At 43.0% G+C, this 20,705-nt stretch overlaps 1 protein-coding gene across 8 annotated transcripts in view; it reads left to right on the forward strand.

Annotated features, from left to right (window-relative positions):
* Window positions 1–20,705, forward strand: part of LOC135545985 (protein diaphanous homolog 2-like) — a 626,286-nt gene that overhangs the window by 185,234 nt on the left and 420,347 nt on the right. For all 8 annotated transcript variants that reach the window (XM_064974017.1, XM_064974023.1, XM_064974020.1 and 5 more), the window contains 5 exons: window positions 1,110–1,218; window positions 4,717–4,827; window positions 6,877–6,989; window positions 10,520–10,636; window positions 19,806–19,924. In XM_064974017.1, coding sequence (XP_064830089.1) covers window positions 1,110–1,218; window positions 4,717–4,827; window positions 6,877–6,989; window positions 10,520–10,636; window positions 19,806–19,924 — 569 coding nt within the window. The remainder of the gene's footprint in view (window positions 1–1,109; window positions 1,219–4,716; window positions 4,828–6,876; window positions 6,990–10,519; window positions 10,637–19,805; window positions 19,925–20,705) is intronic.

Consider the following 20,705-nt stretch of genomic DNA (forward strand, 5'->3'; position numbering starts at 1 on the left):
TTGTGATTAATATTTTATCCCTGGCAGAGTTTCCCCTTCCCAGTGCAAGGATTTGGATGGAGGCAAACTCACATAACACACATCAGTCTAATGTAACCTATAAAGTACTTGTTTTTGTCAACAGACCTCCATCCTCCTCCCATGCCATCACTGGGATGGGTGGTACTCGGTGGGTAGACAGGGAGCACCCTGTGTAGGTTCTCCCCACATCTTCCCTCTCCTTGCTCCTCTGCAAGACTATTTTTGAGCAATGGGGAGGATCACAGGCATGGCTGGGTCATGAGACATCATTCCTCCCTGGGGACCCACGAACGCTTCAGCGCATCCTGGATGGCAAAAGAGGCGAGAAACAGAAAAAAAAGAATGAACTGAGAAAAAAAAGCTTCCACGAAGCTTCTCTCTCTCTCTCTCTCTCGCCTAGTCTTTGTTGTGCTTCTCCTGTGTGTAGGAGATAAAGGCACGACAGCGAACCTAGCATTTACAACCCCGATGAGAGAGGCCCCCATGTCTGATCTGATGGTGTGATAAAGTGACGCCAGCTAAATAACTTTTGTTTGCCGTTTACTGAAGTGGCTATTTAAACTGACTTCACCTACTTGTGTTGCAGCCCCCATTTGTGTGCAGGCGCACAGCAACATATTTCTTTAGTGTGATGCCTTCGTCTAAAAATGGGCCCAATCTTTATTCAGCAAATGTGCCGTGAGCGCTTGTTAACGGTTTAATTTGCTTTAACAACAATATGTGTTTGTATACGTTAGTTCAGTACTCTTTTCCCTGTAATAAATTGCTCCTGCTCTTGCATCATCAACTACATTTTATTATGAATAGATTTTTACTGTGGATGATATCAGCTACACAGGCTTTGTATGAGCATCACCAGAGCAATGAACTGTGGCGGCTAAATTGGTTACATACAATGCACAGTGTTGCCAACAAATACAACAAATACAAAATTTGTCTTGGGTCCCCACAGAATGCCCCTGACAATGACATTGGAAGAGACGAGATGATATATGGGGATGAGGTGAAAATGATCTTATCTTAAATGTCCTGTCGGTGGGGTGATAAAGGCGCTTGTTGACTTTTTTTGTGTATTTGTTTTCTCTCAGCCTGGATAAGATTCTGGCTGCCATGACAATTGCAGCAGAGAGGAATAACAAGGAGAGATTTGCGCCGATAGTGGAGGGACTGGAGAATCACGAAGCCCAACAGCTCCAGGTCAGTATATATAAAGCCTGTTGGATATAGACACACTCATAAACACACACACACATACACATGCACACATTGATTCATGCACCCCTTTCTCCACATCTTTCCCTTAGAACCCATCTCATAAATATCCACTTCAATTCACAACACTCTTTCAACCTGCCACTTACAGAGTATCACATGTTGTAATGCCTGTATTCTTTTAATGCTAGTCTGCTTGGATTCGAGTCATACAACATTATTCTGCATTCAATTCACAAACTAGTTGAGCAACTCTTCCAAGTTTTATCCATGATCTTAACTTGTTGACCTTTGAGGCAAGTTGTGGAAAGAAACACCTTTTTAAAACTCACATATATGCACATAATACAATAAATCACCCAAGTATGCCATGTCATGTGCAATGGACAGAACTCGGCTCTAGTCAGTGTCATTCACAAAAATGGCCACTCGGCTTGGAGCCAGTGTTTGACACGGAGTCGACTGTGGGCTATTAAAATGCGTTGAAGGTTCTCTCTCCTGCCCAAATAATCATAATCTGCTTCACTAGAGAAGCCCTACTCTGAAAAAGGACTCTTAAAAATAACACGAGACCAGAAGAGAGATGTTGACTTTCTGAGATTTTTTTTTTCTCATCCTCGTAATAAACATTTTTCAGCTTTTTCTCAGTGTTGTCGAGGTGGGTCTCTAAGGACCCAGAGGAAAAGGGCTGCCATATAGTAATACACCTGTCTTTTCTTCTGTATTTTACTTTTCTTTCTCTGGCACTTTGTTGCACTCCAAATATTTTGAGGAACAAATCACTGCAAACCGTGTATTTAATAATTAGTGAAATAATTTGTAATGTGCAGAGTGGTGGATCTATGGGAAGGAGGGAATGGGGTGGGGGGGGGGGAGTAGGGAGGGAGGTAGAATGATTGTTTTCCTCAATCCTAAAACTGTTGCGAATGAAAAGAGCCACCGCTAATTGTGAAGTAAATTAAACTACCTTGCTGATGCAGAAGGTTAAAAGAAATTAGAATACTTTTAAAAAACCTTCCGATGGTGCTGTGGATCCTGACTGTTAATGTGATTAAAATGGGTTTTGCCGATGGTTCGGGCTTTGCTCACTCCACTGTAGAGCGAAAGCCAGCCTACATCCCAACTTTAAACCATCCCAACAGTCCCACTTTTAATTACACTGACAGAAATCTCCTACTGTATGCTCAGGTTCACATGATGCCTGAACTCCCCCCTCGCGTTGTCACCAACCCAGGAAACAAACACCACAATAACCCCCCCTGAACCAATTTCACACAACAAACATTGTCAGGGTTTGTCTGCTTCGTATGATAGGAGGACAAATCTACATGTAGAGGAAGAGAAGTATGGACCTAGCTACTCATCCAGACAAAATAACTCTTGAAACATCTCTCTTGCTTTTGCAAGGCTAAAGATGGAAGTAAAGTGATGAGAGTGGAGATGGTTTCAGCAAGGCTTCTAGTCTAGCGTCCCTGGTGTGTACACTTCAGGCTTGGATGCCCAGTTCTTTTGAAAGGCTAAAGATGGAAGTAAAGTGATGAGAGTGGAGATGGTTTCAGCAAGGCTTCTGGTCTAGCGTCCCTGGTGTGTACACTTCAGGCTTGGATGCCCAGTTCTTTGGAAAGGCTAAAGATGGAAGTAAAGTGATGAGAGTGGAGATGGTTTCAGCAAGGCTTCTAGTCTAGCGTCCCTGGTGTGTACACTTCAGGCTTGGATGCCCAGTTCTTTTGAAAGGCTAAAGATGGAAGTAAAGTGATGAGAGTGGAGATGGTTTCAGCAAGGCTTCTAGTCTAGCGTCCCTGGTGTGTACACTTCAGGCTTGGATGCCCAGTTCTTTTGAAAGGCTAAATATGGAAGTAAAGTGATGAGAGTGGAGATGGTTTCAGCAAGGCTTCTAGTCTAGCGTCCCTGGTGTGTACACTTCAGGCTTGGATGCCCAGTTCTTTTGAAAGGCTAAAGATGGAAGTAAAGTGATGAGAGTGGAGATGGTTTCAGCAAGGCTTCTAGTCTAGCGTCCCTGGTGTGTACACTTCAGGCTTGGATGCCCAGTTCTTGGTCCAAGGCTCTGGAGACCCTATTGGATCATTTAGAGGTTTGCTATGTTGCTGCTTGGCTCCATTGGCATGCTCTCAAAGCCACTGTCACATCCCCTTCCACACCACCAGCAGCACAGAACAGCCTTGGAGTTCTCCTTAAAGGGATACTTTGGGGTTTTGGCAATGAGGCTCTTTATCTACTTCCCCGGAGTCAGATTAACTTGTGGATACGATATGTCTCTGTGTCCAGTATGAAGGATGTTGTAGGTAGTTTTGTGAGCCAATGCTAAATGTAGTATACCCATATCCAGTCAGTGCACTAATGCTAGTTAGCATTGACTCGCAAAATGACACAGAGACATAAAAATGGTATCTACGAGTTAGTCGGACTCTGGGGAATAGACAAAGAGCCTCATTGCCAAAATTAGTATCCCAAAGTATCCCTGGCGCATATGTCTGTATAAAGAGTCTCCATTAGCACCGACACATTCCCATAAACCATAACACTGTGTGCCCTCACTCCACTGGATTAATACAAACCTGTTCGATCCCTCTGTCCCCCGGCTATAGAAGGGGGAAAAACACACCAAAAACAAACCAATGCTGTTCATTCCAGATGGCTCTTATTCCCCATCGCCAGCTGAATTCCCACTAGCCATGTTCTCCGAGGGCATTAATTGGGCTAGAGTATGTGGGTGTCTGTGTGCGTGCGTGTGCATGCGTGTGTGTACATGTGCGTATGTGTGTGTCTGTATGAGTCTCTCCAGGAAAACACTTACTGGAGGAATCGGTGTGAAAAACAGCCCAGGGACAGCATTCACAATGGACCGTTAATAAAAAAAATGCGGGCCAACACAAACGTGCCGATAGAGGTTTTCTAAAGACTACTTTTCACATGTCGTTTACAGAGATGCTTCCTTCAGCTCCTGATAAATTCGCCTGTCGGACGAGCACTCTGTCTTCTCCCAGCGCTGCTCCCCAGAGCCGCTTTATAGTCCGTTAAGGCCCATCAGCGTTTTCCCTTTGCCCTCCTTCTCCCATCCCTCCATCCCTCGTCTCTTCCCTAATCCAATAAATCAATTACAAATGCATATCTGGTCAGCGGACTCCCCGGATTTCTTCTCTTTTCGACTTCCTCTTACCCTCTACTTCCTTTTTGCTCCCTCTACACCATACTCAGACTATGGCCTATCTCTCCTCTTCCCTCTCATCTCTTTGCTCTCCTATTTCATTTAATCTCTGGGAAAATGTGTAAACATATGTTTTTTCACACATAGCCCCTGTTTACTCAACAGTGCCTGCTACATCATAACATAGATTGATACTGTACACAGAGGTCAAGCATGATAAATCCCCATATCACCATATCATTTAACGTTCAGTAGAATGAATGCCATAAATGTGTTCTCTCTAACGGTCTCTCCGGCATTTGTGTGCTGAACAACAGGTGGCCTGCATGCAGCTGATCAACGCCCTGGTCACCTCTCCGGACGATCTGGACTTCAGGATACATCTGCGCAATGAGTTCCTCCGCTGTGGCCTCAAAAAGATCCTACCGGTGAGCCACCCTGAAAACTGGTTAGATTTCCTTGTTACAATTAGCAAAAAATAGCGAGCTAGGCATAGTGAAGAAACTGTATGAATGTAGGTGCATTATCATGTATACACTGTTTCAATTTGGTTTTAGTAATTTTAAAGTATATTGAATTTGTTCCCCCGCCCCCCCCCCAAAAATACATATTTACTCTAACCTCCTGTGGTCTGCATCCCTTGCATGTCTTATGTTTGACACCCCTCATTTTTCTGGGCCATTATAGGAATTAGCAAATGCACATCCCTTTATGCATTTGTATACTGCATGTATATTGCTCCCATTATTATATTGGAGCGTTCTAGCTCACCTCACCGCGTGGTACCACCTCACTGATCACAGCTCGCTCTGGGCATCATCAATCAGCAGTCAGATCCTTGCACTCGGTTAAGACAAATAAGCATCCACTCATCACTCATGACCTAATTTGCAGAGGGGAATTTGCCACTTGTTAATAAGTCATCCTGACTGCTCCGCTTGATTATTGCTGTCATTAGTTCAATTATCTTCCTCTCTGCCCCCCGATATGATGGAGTTTCCTTTACAATAATTCATTAATGCCGCATTTGAAGCTTTAATGCAAGCATTTAAACTGACGCAGGGCCCACTAATTGTTGTGTTGTGGAGCCAATAAATAGTCAAGTGACCAAGAGGAAAATAAAAATGAACCAGACCCATGATGAAGTACTGGGGTATTGCTATTGGCCCACAGTCCTCGGGTCCCCTTAATTCTGTGGCATTGCGTGCTGCTTCCCTCTCTGAACTGTCGTTTACAAAGACAGATGGCATGGCCGAAGAGCAGCGAGGTGATTGATAGATGCAGAAATTGGGTTACATTTGGCATGGTGTCATCGGTAAACTCCAACTCTGATGATTCATAGGAACGTTGTAATGTGCACCGTTAAAGCCCCTTGTGGAATGGGCAGGTGTGGAGAGCTGGGTGATTCGGGGATACCAGGCTGGCAGGAAAGGGGTTGATGAGTATTTTATTTTATACATTTTTATTTTGTTTAACCTTTATTTAACTAGTCAAGTCAGTTAAAAACAAATTATTATTTACAATGACGGCCTACCCTGGCCAAACCCTATCCCGGACGACGCTGTGCCAATTGTGCGCCGCTCTACAGGACTCCCAATCACGGCCGGTTGTGATACAGCCTGTAATCGAACCTGTAGTGAGTGTCATCGAACCTGTAGTGAGTCTGTGGTGATGCCTCTAACACTGAGATGCAGTGTGTTAGACCGCTGCGCCACTCAGGAGCCTGAATCCTAGATCTTAGTTCCCATACAGCTGTGACATGGCAACCATCAACAATGGTCTCCGTTAATGGAACCAGTTAGGGATATGACAAATGTTTAAACTGCAATACTTCCGAAAACACTTGCATCTTTGAATAGCAAACTAGTGAGGGACAGAGAGAGAAGTGAGGGGCACAGTATAGGCAGAACCGTGCACTCGGCTTATCTATCGGGCGATCAAAAGCTGTAATGCAATGGCATGCTGTGACATATCATCAACGATATGAATACGCTAGGATAATGAGATGAGCGAGATGCAACACTTCACTCTTACACAGTTTCTTTGCATGTGCATGGGTTCTCTTCACGCTGTTCACAGCATGGTAGTAAGGGCACCAAAACAGAGGAGAAGTTGAGCCTTGTGCTGTTGCGGAAATATACCCTCTATGCTGTTTACTTTCTGTTACGTGAAAAACGTTAAGGATCCCCTTTTTGCTTAATAATTTGAATGTTTAAACGTTCACACCCCTAGAACCATTATAGGCTAGTACAATCTAGTTGAGTTGTGTAGGTTTATGTTGTACTGATAACACTGTATATAAATGAATTAATCTGCACGGTACTGTATATGCGTCCAATGCTCTGTTGTCTATCTCATTAAATCACATTACAATACAACACAGGCCAATATTTTCTGTTCCGTTGGACCAATCGATAATGAGGTATCGAGTCCTTTTCTGTCTAATACCACAGTCTATTCATGTCTCTGAATTACAGGAGATGAAAGAGACAGAGGAGCTGGACATCCAACTGAAGGTGTTCAACGAGAACAAGGAGGAGGACTCCATTGAACTCTCCCATCGCCTTGATGACATCCGTGCTGAGATGGAATATCCTTTTGTCCGCCTGTGCCACTGCACCGGCCATGGAAAAGGGCTGCTGGGAATGAGTGTATTGTGTCGACCTTACCAGGCTTACAGGTCTAAAGCAGGCATGGTCGGATTCATTAGAGAAGAATTTGAGGATGTATAGTGCAATCTCCCTCACCTATTTCTTCCCTGTTTAACCAGGTAAACAATCTCTTCTCACCCTTTCTTGCCTCGGTTCTTCTCCCCCTCTCATTGCCATTCCTCATCTCTAGGACGTCTAGATCTTACCTAGATGATGCAAGACACAGAAGTCAGCTGTCAATCACTACCAGTTGTTTTTTCTTCAGAAAAAACTCTGTTTATTTTATGGATATCACTTTTAAGTCTTGTTATGGTACAGTGGATAAATGTTTTAGCGCTGTTGCTTTGGCTGGTACACGAGGTCACTCTTCAGTCACCTCTTTGTTTTGTCTGGTTAATCACACCTGTGTCCATTTGAGCAATTACCTTACCTTTCTTCTTTTCCATATAGTTAGATATGACAAGTTGGTTTCTCCAAGTCGTCCCGCTAGGTCCGCTCAACTGGAAACTTTATGAGTGGTTAAAAGTGAGCCCTAATTGGGTCCCGAGTTTGAGACTTGTTTTATTAAAGCATATTTGGCCAGGTGCCTAATAATTCAAGAGCGTCTCTAAGGGCATTTGGATGTGTGAAACACTGACATGATAGGTAGACAGTGCAAGGCCAGATACTGTTATACAGATGTTCTCTCTGCCAACCTTTGTCTCCCCAAATCCCACAGTGCTCGAATATCCGCCACTGAGTGCTGTGCTGAGTGACAGTTACTGTTGACGCTCCGAGAGGGAGAGAAAGAGAGCGAGCGAGGGAAGGGGGAAGAAACGGACACTGCACCTGGATTAATGATGTGCTTGAGCAGGTCCACAAATTATCGGGCCCAATGTTTGTTTCCAAGGACAATGTGGTATTGATCTGTGAATAGTCTTCATGATGTGCATGCTAGCTCTACTCTCTGACACACACAAACATGCACACACACAAACACACATTCCCGGCTGCCTCCTCTGTAGCTTGTTTCCCTGCCTACCTCATGAATATTAACACAGAGAGACGCGTGTCCTCTGTGTCCGGCCCAGGTCCGGGTGCTGAGGGGGTGACTTGGGGCCACTAATGAATATTAATGATGCTGTGGAATAGTGATTGATTGACCCTACCACTGACTGGTCCACATCGCACCTCCACTGCTGCTCATTTTTATTCATGATCCCCAGCTCCACAACATGAGTAGAAGTCAAATGTAGCAAGAGAAAGAGAGCGAGGGAGAAAAAGAGAAGTGTGTGCTTTTGGATTTGCATTGTTCTGTAGGTAGAGCTTTGTTCATGTCTGCTGCTTACTGATAGATGTAGCTGCTTGGACACTTTCCAAGTCCGGGCTTCTTCCATACTTACAGTACCCCCCCCTCAAATACCAGTGTGGTGAGCCTATAATTGCATCTCACCGGCTTGGTAATTCTCATCGACTTCATCCAGGCTAATACAGGAGTGGGAAACGATACTTCAGAGAAGCCTGTACTCCCATCTCCTGCGCTAGCCGAATTTGATATGGGAGAACCGTTTTAATTACAGTTGTGGCGGAAGTGAATAGGAAAATGTCAAACAGTGTTAAAAAGGATAGATTTGCAGTGATTGCGGTGGCCGGATCATGTGGTGTATGAAATTGTGAGTACAGTTGGAGAGAATGATGCGGTGTTCTGTCATTTTGCATGTCATGTCTTTGTACTGATTGTCAGGTGATGCTCATTCATGCTAAAGTTAACTTTTCAGAGGCGATCAACGCTCGATTATCATTTAAATATTTTGAGACAATGAGTTTAACAGTTTTTCCATTGGAATGATGTAATTTGCTTTACACAACTTTGACAGGGCCACCCAACTTTGACATGGCCTTTTCTAAAAACCCCGAAACGAAGCTAGTCCAACCATGTCCTCTCTCCCCTCCCATAATCTGAGGAAGGCAGGCCCTTGGTCCCTCCTTTTAAGCCCCCTGGGCAAAAAAATTGCACAAATCAGATAAGTTTGTTTACTGCTTGCTGACCACAGACACATGTGAATGAACGCAGAGCCACTGACTGTGAAAGTGTTTGAAATCATACAGTGTATCATGCCACAGTCAGCACGCAAATATTTCAGCAGACATTGTTAAAACGCACATTACATATTATGATGGCTATCGATTTTTCATCCTTCTCAGTTTAACAATGTCCTTTCCAACCTTACTCTATTTCCTTGTTTTCTGCATGTGTGCACATATTTCAAATCGGGCTATATGTTTAGTTTTTTTTTTACATGCTTTTCAAACGATGCATATCCACAGGAGGATCCTTTCTCAACCAAGCAGTTATGCATAACCACCTCAGGCTATTTATTTCTCACTTTTTCTTTACAGTTTTGGGACTGTTTTGTTGTTGTTGTAGTTCAAACAAGATCAAATTAAATCTGGCTATAGATTAAAATCCCTTGTAAATATTTCTCATAAACACAGATATACAATAGATGGTAATTTGATCATGATATTATTCTGAAATCCCACTTGGATATTATTTGTAAAGTCACTTTTTCCTTGATTTGAACGTTGCTTCCTATGGTTTCAATTCCATACAAATCAACTGTGAGATGTGCCAAGTGCTCGATTTCGCAGCCTCTGACAGTTCCTGTTCTTTTTGGAAAACAAATAGCCAGCAATTCAACGCAGACAAACGGACATCATATTATTTATTTTTTTAAAGACACCACTTTTCCTACGAAAAAAAACCCAACAGACAATGATTTCTTATCTGATTCAACAACTATTTTAGACATCAAAAGCCATCGCTCGCGCTCCTTGGGGAGCCGAGTTGTCCGACACATAATCAATACCTTTTGCAAGTTTAAGAACACATATTTTCTCTTCGACGGACATGACAAGGCACAATCGTGAAGACTTGAATTTCAGCAATATTTTCCACAGTGACTGATCCCCTTTTCATGATTGTCCCTTAAAATATTCAAACCCAATGGAGTTTTCATGTGATTAATTTCCTCCTCCTTGAAAGGTGTCAAGTGACAGGTAGACCACAGGGACCATTCTTTATTGCCAATTCCCCTCCTCATGTTAGCTGTTTACTCTTCTGCAGCTCCCCGATGGGAAAACGGATGTGAGGATTTGTCGCAGTGTTTGCTTGTACACAATGACGCCTGTCTGAGTACTTGATTGAGGGGAAAAATTGTAAAGCAAACAAAACAACGTGAATCGAGGATCTATCGAAATGATTCTGATGTATTTTAGAATGCACTGTCACTATATTATTAGATTGCTATGAGGAGAGTTAGTGAAAGCTAATAATGGAATTGGTTAGAAAGGGCACATAGATTGTACTGCTGTATATTTTTCCTTTATTAAATCTCTAGTTTTTTTTCTGCATTATGCCTAATACATTTTCACTCATACTGTACAAGCAAAAAGGCCATGCTGTTATATACCTTAATCCCCTTCTCACTGATATGGGTGAGGTGTACCATCTCCTGTCCAACATGGTGAAAGACACTGGATCGGAGACCTACTTCCTGTCCATCCTACAGCACCTCCTTCTCATCAGGAATGACTACTACATCAGGTGACTTCTGCCCCCAAACACCCACGTCTCTTTTCACTGTTTTCACAGGAAGACTGCATTTCCACAAGGCTGGTTTTGAGAAAGGCACGAGGCAAACATTTTGACATTAAACAGTTTCTACTCTATACTGTATGTACCTGTATAGGGGATATACTTTACTCTGTAGAGCTGATGAGCTAATTCTGCATTGTCTACACAGAAACCTCAGATGTCCTCTCCTGGACACCATATTCGAGTGGGGCCAGATAACAAAACACGTCACTGACGTGTTTAGGTACAATGATTAAGAAACTACACAAGACAAACAAAACGATCACAGATAACACAAATCAATTCTGCAACATATAACATTTACACACAGGTTATTCCCCTAACAGGTTATTCCCCTAACAGAACAACAACTTGCATTACCTGAAACAGTAACCAGCAATACAAAAATAAAAATGCTCCAATGAATATTTAAAATGGGCGACAGGGGGACAAGAGTCTCAAGTTTAAGTTTAGTCTGCAGGCTATTCCACAGGCAAGGAGCGTAACAGGAAAAGGCAGCCATTCCCAACTCTGGAAATCGCATGGGCCTCAAGTGTAATCCATGCTTGAGACCTGGTTTTAGGAATTCTAATTCTAATATTGATGAGTGATGATAAATAAGAAGGCAGCTTATTCAGAAGTGCTTAGTGGTGAAAGTGTAGCACTGAGAGGTCAGAACGCATGTAAGCATTAAACTTTACCTTGGCAGATGTCCTAGCGGTTAGAACGTTAGGCCAGTAACCGAAAGGTTGCCAGTTCAAATCCCACAAAATCTCTTGTTCCACCCTTGAGCATGGCAGTTATTAAACACCCCCCCTCCTCTCCAATCCAGAGGGGTTGGGTTAAAAGCGGAAGTCAAGTTTCGTTTGGACCTTATGCGCAATCGATGATAAAAATAAATGTAAATCCTTTAATTAAAGATTCACATGTCCTCTCAAGGCATCTCTATCTCTGTGTCTATCTGTCTCGCTCTGTTTCTCTCTCTTTCCGTCTGTCTCTCTCTGCCTCTGTCTGACTCTAACTACTGTGTGCAAAGTGCCAGGGTCATATCAGAACAGATCTAATATTCTGTAGTTTTGAACGATTAGGTAATTATTCAAATGGCAGCCTGCCTCGGCAGTGTAAATGTGTCAATCACAGGAAAAAGGATGGAGACTGCGGCGGCTCCTTTGATGGCAATGACAGTGATCAATTTGCTGCTGTGTCAGACTTTTCACAGAATGAACATATTTTACAGAAAAGAGAGAAGGAAAGAGGATAGACGAGAGAGAAGAATTTACCATAGACAAGATGCTGCTCACTCGGCTGGTATGAATAATGCATTCCTCATCTTGTTGGAGAAGGTGAGAAATAGAAAACACATTAAGCAGCGAGTACAGCAAGTCCACCTCAGCACTCCTGTCTGCGTCTTCTCCCCACTACTGACGCCACAGCTCTCCAAAAGGATCACTACAAATGGTCATAAAAAATGAATGTGCTTATTAAAGATAAGCTTTTAAAAATACTTTCCCCTCTGCTCTCTCTCCTCCCCTACTTCATGAGGAAGACATATAATTACACATACATCATCGGGCTTTGCGAGGTGCGGTCGGTCTGACTCAAGGTTCTATATCCAGCTTGGCCTTAATTCATCATCAATATATCCTTTTTTGGCTACTTTGAACCTGCATATCTTTTTATGTTCCAGATTAAATTGGCTGGTTGGGAAAGGGTATGTCTTTAATTTTAGATTAAAGGGATCCCGTAATATCATTTCAGGTTTTGATGACTTGGCCACCGTCGTCACTCGTACTCACTGTCAGGCCAAGTCAGGTGATGGAGCGAAACTTGTCCGTAGGTGTATAGGAGAGCTTCCTGATCAAAGGGCCATGCAACAGAGACATGCCTATGCCAATATTCCAGCAGAACGGAGGCTTTGATTTCAAAGGTGTGTCAGTGCCTTCAGAACCCCCTTTTTGCTGTGTTATAGTCTGAATTTAAAATGTATTCAATTGAGATTTCTGTCACTGGCCTACTATAACATATGCGCTGAGAGTCAAGAAGCAAGTTCAGGGAGTGAGTGTTTTAATAAATAAACGTAACATAATACAAAACAAGAAAACACAAACAATGCACAGACATGAAACAGAAACAATAATGCCCGGGGAAGGAGCCAAGGGGAGTGACAAACATAGGGAAGGTAATCAGGGAAGTGATGGAATCCAGGTGAGTCTAATGACGGCGCAGGTGCTCGTAACAATGGTGACAGGTGTGCGCCATAACGAGCACCCTGGTGATCTAGAGGCCGGAGAGGGAGCACACATGACACCTACACACAATACCCCATAATGTCAAAGTGGAATTATGTTTTTCAATCTTTTTTTACAAATGAATTAAAAATGGAGGTTAAATGTCTTGCGTCAATAAGTATTCAACCCATTTGTTATGGCAAGCTGTCACGGCTTTCGTCTGTAGAAGGAGAGGCGGACCAAAATGCAGCGTGGTTGTTATTCATTTTACTTTAATAAAGAAACTGTACATGAATAAACTAACAAAACAACAAACGTGTGAAAACCTAAAACAGTCCCATCTGGTGCAAAACACAGACAGGAACAATCACCCACAAACACACAGTGAAACCCAGGCTACCTAAATATGGTTCCCAATCAGAGACAATGACAAACACCTGCCCCTGATTGAGAACCATATCAGGCCAGACATAGAAATAGACAAACAAGACATCCAACATAGAATGCCCACTCAGATCACACCCTGACCAACCAAAACATAGAAACATACAAAGTAAACTATGGTCAGGGTGTGACAGTACCCCCCCCCCAAGGTGCGGCTCTGGTGCTGGACGTGGTCCCCACTTCACCGTAGTCTTCCCCCACCTTGTCCGCTCTCGTGACCTCCTAGCCACGGCAACCCTACTTAATAACACGGGACAGAGGGTCAGCTCGGGACAGAGGGTCAGCTCGGGACAGAGGGTCAGCTCGGGACAGAGGGGCTCTTCAGACTCCGGCAGCAGCGCCGTACAGGCGGGAGACTCCGGCAGCACAAGAGAGGAGGAAGGCTCTGGCAGATCCTGGCTGACTGGCAGATCTGGAAGAGTCTGGCAGACTGGCGGATCTGGAAGACTCTGGCAGACTGGCGGATCTGGAAGAGTCTGGCAGACTGGCGGATCTGGAAGAGTCTGGCAGACTGGCGGATCTGGAAGAGTCTGGCAGACTGGCGGATCTGGAAGAGTCTGGCGGATCTGGAAGAGTCTGGAAGAGTCTGGCGGATCTGGAAGAGTCTGGCGGATCTGGAAGAGTCTGGCAGACTGGCGGATCTGCAAGGGTCTGGCGGATCTGGAAGGGTCTGGCGGATCTGGAAGAGTCTGGCGGATCTGGAAGAGTCTGGCGGATCTGGAAGGGTCTGGCGGATCTGGAAGGGTCTGGCGGATCTGGAATTGTCTGGCGGATCTGGAAGAGTCTGGCGGATCTGGAAGAGTCTGGCAGAGTCTGGCAGATCTGGAAGAGTCTGGCTGACCTGGAAGAGTCTGGCTGACTGGCGGATCTGGAAGAGTCTGGCTGACCTGGAAGAGTCTGGCTGACCTGGAAGAGTCTGGCTGACTGGCGGATCTGGAAGAGTCTGGCAGATCTGATCAATATGGTTCCCAATCAGAGACAATGACTAACACCTGCCTCTGATTGAGAACCATATCAGGCCAGACATAGAAATAGACAAACAAGACATCCAACATAGAATGCCCACTCAGATCACACCCTGACCAACCAAAACATAGAAACATACAAAGTAAACTATGGTCAGGGTGTGACACAAGCCTAAATAAGTTCAGGAGGAAAAATTTGCTAATAAATGAGTGGTTACCTCATCTCTTTACCACACACATACAATTATCTATAATTATCTATTATCTATAAGATCCCAGGGAGGATTTCCAATACCTCACAAAGAAGACAACTATTGGTAGATAGGTAAACATTTTAAATGCATACATTGAATATCTCTTTGAACATGGTGAAGTTATTAATTACACTTTGGATGGTGTATCAATACACCCAGTCACTACAAAGATACAGTTGTCCTTCCTAATTCAGTTGCCAGAGAGGAAGGAAACCGCTCAGGGATTTCACCATGAGGCCAATAGTGACTCAATGGTTTAAACCAGTTACCGAGTTTAGCTGGTTGTGATGGGAGAAAACTGAGGATGAGTCAACAACATTGTAGTTTTAAATAAAAACATTCCAAAACATGCATCCTAAAGTTATACTGCAAAAAATGTGGCAAAGAAATTTGTATTCAGGACGGAAAGTTATGTTTGGAGCAAATCCAAAACATTACATTACTGAGTACCACTCTCCATATGTTCAAGCATAGTGGGGGCTGCATGTTGTTATGGGTACGCTTGTAATTGTTAAGGACTGGGGAATTTTTCAAGATTAAACATTTACTAAATGGAGCTAAGCACTGGCAACATCCTAGAGGAAAACCTGCTTCAGTCTGCTTTCCACCAGAGACTGGGAGATGAATTCACCTTTCAGCAGGACAACAACCTAAAACACAAGGCCATATCTACATGTAAGTTCCTTATCAAGCAGACAGTGAATGTTTCTGAGTGGCCTAGTTACAGATTTGACTTAAATCTACTTGAAAATCTATGGCAAGACCTGCAAATGGTTGTCTAGCAATGATCAAAAACCAATTTGACAGAGCATGAAGAATTTAGAAAATAATAATGGGCATCATTTGTGGCTTATTTTATTTTCAGTAATTAATCTGCGAGTGCCATGCTTAACAAATGGGAGCAATTCAAACCCCTGGTAAATATAGAGCAATCTCCTCCTTTGGAGAGGAGCGATATGGGGATTACACTGGTCTTGTGGAGCAGGGGGTTTGGAGGGGAGCTTGTGCTGGTGCTAGAAGCCAAATAGAGGGGGAAGGTGACAGAGTGAAAGATGGAAGGACTGGTGCTGGGGACGTACAGTGCTTTCATAAAGTATTAACACCCCTTGACTTTTTCCACATGTTGTTTTTACAAAGTTGGATAACAATTGATTTACTTGTAAAAATAAATAAATTTGTCAACGATCTAAACAGAATACTGTGTCAAAGTGGAAGAAAGCCTTTATTTTGTAGTTTTTTAATGTAATTTATAGAAAGTAAAATACTAATGTATCTTGATTATATAAGAATTCAACCCCCTGAATCAATACATGTTAGACTCACATTTGGCAGTGATTACAGCCCTAAACATAACGCTTTGTATTCAGGACCGTGCCTTATTGAAAACAGGATGCATGTTTTGGAATATTTTTTTGGGGTGCTTCCTTCTTTTCACTCTGTAAATTATGTTAGTATAGTGGAGTAACTACAATGTTGTTGATCCATCCTCAGTTATCTTCTATCCAATGTTCCCTCTAAACTGCGCACGGGCGCACAGTATCCCCGAGACAACTGCGCAGTTCCCCGGGACTGTCTTGTAGAATAAATATCAGCCCACAGAGAGAAGCACGAGATTGAACTTCACTCAACTTTCTAGAGTTTTTCCCTGTTAGTTAACACTATCAACTTTTCCCTTTCCTGTGGCAACTGTGATAGAATCAATGCAGTATTAGCCACTTTCAATGCAACATACCGAAACAAAACGAAGTATACAAGACTTAGTATGAAAAACTAACTTTGCAAGATATTTTAGGCAGAACGCATCGGAATAGGATTCTATTGCATTGACATACATGACCCAGCCCGTACTCTACACAGACTGACCGGTGCGCCGTAAACAATCTGAGCTGCAGTAGCCCTGTAGGCACATAGACACTTGCCATATATATATCTGTGCCATTTACTTTGAACTGGACTGTTTACAGCATGAGCGGTTTTGAGTAGATGCCCTTGTTTTGAGATCAAAGCGAGAGCTGTATGTAGGCACGTGTGCACATTTTGTTCACATCATTTTCTAGTTAGTAAGTTATTAGCCCAGTTAAAGATCATTTGTAGTCAGCAATAGGGGAGTGATTGCTTCCTACAAGAGCAGAAAACGTGTGCATTTGAAAAGCTAGTAAGGTAAAGTCTTTTTTTTGTATTTAAAGGGGAGTGTTGTATTTTGAGACGGGCTTGAATAAGATAAGTAACCAACAGTCAGAGGGTAGCATCATTTGTCTGATTCTCTGTAATAATGGTATGGGAATAATAATGCATTTTATTTTGTAAAGTGGTTTCTTGCATCAAACAGCACAACAACATTTTCAGTCACCTTGTCTGAAGGACAAGTGGATAAACAGGTTAATTTCAAGCCCTGAATGTTTCCGCTCTGCAGGCCTGAAATTTGAGGGAACATTGCTCCTATCACAGCCGTCGTTTAAAAACCATTGGCCTCATTGTGAAATGCCTGAAAGGTTTGCTTCCGACTTCCTTCCTCTCTGGCAACTGTAAGCCATGTTGTCACTTGGCGCCTGCATCTTTGTAGTGATTGGGTGTATTGATACACCATCCAAAGTGTAATTAATAACTACACCATGCTTCATTGTGTTACCAATCTACCAATGGGTGTCCTTCTTTGCGAACCATTGTAAAACCTCCCTGGTCTTTGTGGTTGAATCTGTGCTTGAACTTCACTGCCAGACTGAGGGACCTTACTGATAATTGTATGTGTGGGGTACAGAGATGAAGTAGTCATTCAAAAATCATGTTAAAAACTATTATTGCACACAGAGTCCATGCAACTTAGTATGTGACTTTTATTATGTGACATTTTTACTCCCAAACTTATTTAGGCTTGCCATAACAAAAGGGTTGAATACTTTTTGACTCAATACATTTCAGATTTTCATTTTGTAAACATTTCTAAAACATAATTCTACTTTGACATTACGGAGTGCTGTGTGTAGATCAGTGACACAAAATATCAATTTAATCCATTTTAAAATCATGCCGTAACACAACAAAATGTGGGGTGTGAATACTTTCTGAAGGCCCTGTATGTTGACTTCTGGTGCCCTGCCCTGTCCAGGCTCTGGTAGGGCTTGACAGTTCTGGGTCACTCGCTGCTTCCCCAGTTATCTCAGTGGTGGTGGCAGGGAGGAGCGGGGGATGCCGGGAAAATAGGGCAGCTTATTGAGATAATAATGTGGTCTACATCGGTGACAGTCGTAAGCCGGGTTAGCGCTAAGCCACACAGGGGCGACGTGTGCTCGTTCGTTATCATCACGAGTGGGCGAATCCAGTCGCTGGAACAAAACATTTGCCATTTCATGCTTACAAAAACGTTGTGCTTCATGGAAATCTGGTTTGACTTGTTTTGGTTCTTCTAATATCTGTTTACGTTATGATAAGGACTGCCCACATTTTAGAGGGAACCACCATTTGCTCCTTGTCATCACAAATAAAGCCCCACATATAATGCATATAGTATAAGCAGAAATTAGATCATGTAAATTGTTTGTCAATATGCATTCGCACGTGTTTCCCCATTCGTATTCAGAGCTCTGCACTTTTGTGTTTTTGCCGTGATCTCTCTGAAATGAAATGCATCCCGACAAATCCAGCCTATCTAGTTCATAAAGAGGCCTCCGCTCAGAGGAATTTGTCTATTTGAGCCACATCAATGCTCTTACCCCCTGCTCTCCTTTCCAAAAGAAGTAGAAAAAGAGCAGGACTTTGAAACAAGCTTTGATTTTCTTATCTGCATCATAGCCATGTTATGATATCAGCCTTCTGAGCCTCCCCACCACTCACCCTGAGTATCAGTGAGAAGCATTGCGTCCGACGACAGAAGCCAAGAGGAAATTAGAGCACAGCAAATCTGCCGTCCACAGATTGCTGGCACTCCTAATATAGGCGGCCCTCAGATCTTTCTGTGTGGGAGGAAAACATATTAGGGTACATGAGGACCGGCTGGCAGCTGTGCCTAACCTCCTTCACCCACAGTGTGATTATGAGGCTTCTCACATAGCCACAGTACAAAATGACTCTCTCTGTCTCTGTATGTGCGTATATGAGCGGTTCCAGTTCTCCATTGACACTGCTTTTTAGTCCAGGACTAGTCTTAATTTATCTGAGAAACTGCCCCATATAGTCTATGCACATTTTTTTTAAACCGTGTGTGCAGTAGTTCACCGGCTGTCACTCAGTCAACATCACTTTAATTAAGCAAACTCCAGATAACCTCTGGAGTGTAGGTTATACTTCTACATTCACATACTTTTTGTTTCACACCGATCATTGCTTCCCATGCAGTTCCATACTGCCCTGAGGAAGTAATCCTAATCAAATAAGTTGGCAGAGGCATCATAAAGTAAGTGTGATATGACTGGCAACAACTTCTCGGAACCTGGAAAGATCCACATTCATTTTGTGAATCCCGGATTTAACTAGCATTGACCGGGAGCAAGTGATAAATTATCCATGTACCTCGAGTGTGGATTTTTGAGCCGGGCAATAGTTCCTCGGAAACGATCCCTAATCATTAAAATTCAGTCTCCGTATGCTCGGGGGGGAGAGGAGATGAGACATTTCTGGTGGGAAAATTGCATTTCTGCTGGCACCATTCAAGGTCATGCTTGGAACCTAATTATTTGCCACTACGGGGCTCAGCTTAAGTTGACATTGTATTTGCTAAATGTCACTCGCAATTAAAGTTGATAATATAACTGGGAAAAGGTCACACGCCAACCTGTGTGGTGTGAACATGAGCCCCGGCTGACGATACCCCCTCGCTATGTCACCCTCCCAAAACACGCAGACATGTTTTCCATGCCATTGTGCTTTTAATTAGACACATTACACTGATTAGATTAGCATTTTTGGTTTATGAGCGCCCTTAATTGGCAAAGATGATTGCAAATTAGGCGAGCGGGCATCGTGACGGTTGGCCGCACTCCCCGTTTGTCACCTTGAATGGACGCGAGCCAAACCTCTCCGAGTTCCACACCACCAAGATTAATTTAGTGATTTCAAGATCTGCGCAAAAGCAAGTGATCAAATTTGATTTAATATTTTTGTTCAACTGTGAAACCTTTTCGATCTGGCATTCTGTGACCTCGAGGTTGACTAAGGGGATAATTTGTGGAGAATTAGGGCTGTGTAAGTTTGTCATTCTCCTGTTCTTGGTGTTAATGCTAACTGTGTTGTGCTTTGCTCCCTGCTCTCTCAGGCCCCAGTACTACAAGGTGATAGAGGAATGTGTCTCACAGGTGGTCCTCCATCGTAGTGGGATGGACCCAGACTTCGGATACAGGGAGAGATTGGATGTAGACTTCACCCACCTTATCGGTAGGTCTGCCAGATCTCTGTGCTTCCTCTGACATTAAGAAGGGTGAATTTGCACCCAAGTAGGTAACCATTATACACTGATGTCATTATGAACACATTTTAAACCGTTTTTTTGTTGGTTTCTGCTTTTGCCTCCTCGGTCGCCCTCACCTACATATTGTACAGACAGAAAGAAAATAAGACAATTAGAGTTTAAATCACTATCTGTTTTTTTATGCTAGTCTTGATGATTCAGTATAAATTACATTTTGTCTTCAAGTCTGTCTATATCATCCTCTGACATATTTTTCCGCGGACACGGTGGGGGATGTCGCTATATTCCGTTGCCATTCTATTATTATCCCCCCCCCCTGAGAGCCTACCCAGAAACACCTGCACCTGCTTGACATATATAAGATAAGGTAGTCTGATTATGCATACATAATACATTATCTGTTAGGTGAGACTGTGGCACATCATGTCTCATCATAAGCTCATTGCAGATTTCACAAGGTTTTCACTCTGCTGAAGACATTCATCAGCAGCTTTCCAGGAATCATAGAGGAAACCATGTTAGTTTGCCCTAGATATGCAATCATTCATTGTCTTCAAATAGAGACAATATCATGAAATAACTGAGATCTCCTTTCTTTTTTTTTTGTTATTGTCACTAACAGTTCTGTGACTTGCCAACAAAGGCTCATTAAAAGTTTCCAAGCCCATCCATGAAAAAAATATTAATGTTAGATTTTCTAACTTTTTTTCTATCGCTGTGCTTTAATGAGTTGAAAACAAATGTTTC

The sequence above is a fragment of the Oncorhynchus masou genome, chromosome 9, assembly GCF_036934945.1.
Source record: "Oncorhynchus masou masou isolate Uvic2021 chromosome 9, UVic_Omas_1.1, whole genome shotgun sequence".
NCBI lineage: Eukaryota > Metazoa > Chordata > Actinopteri > Salmoniformes > Salmonidae > Oncorhynchus > Oncorhynchus masou.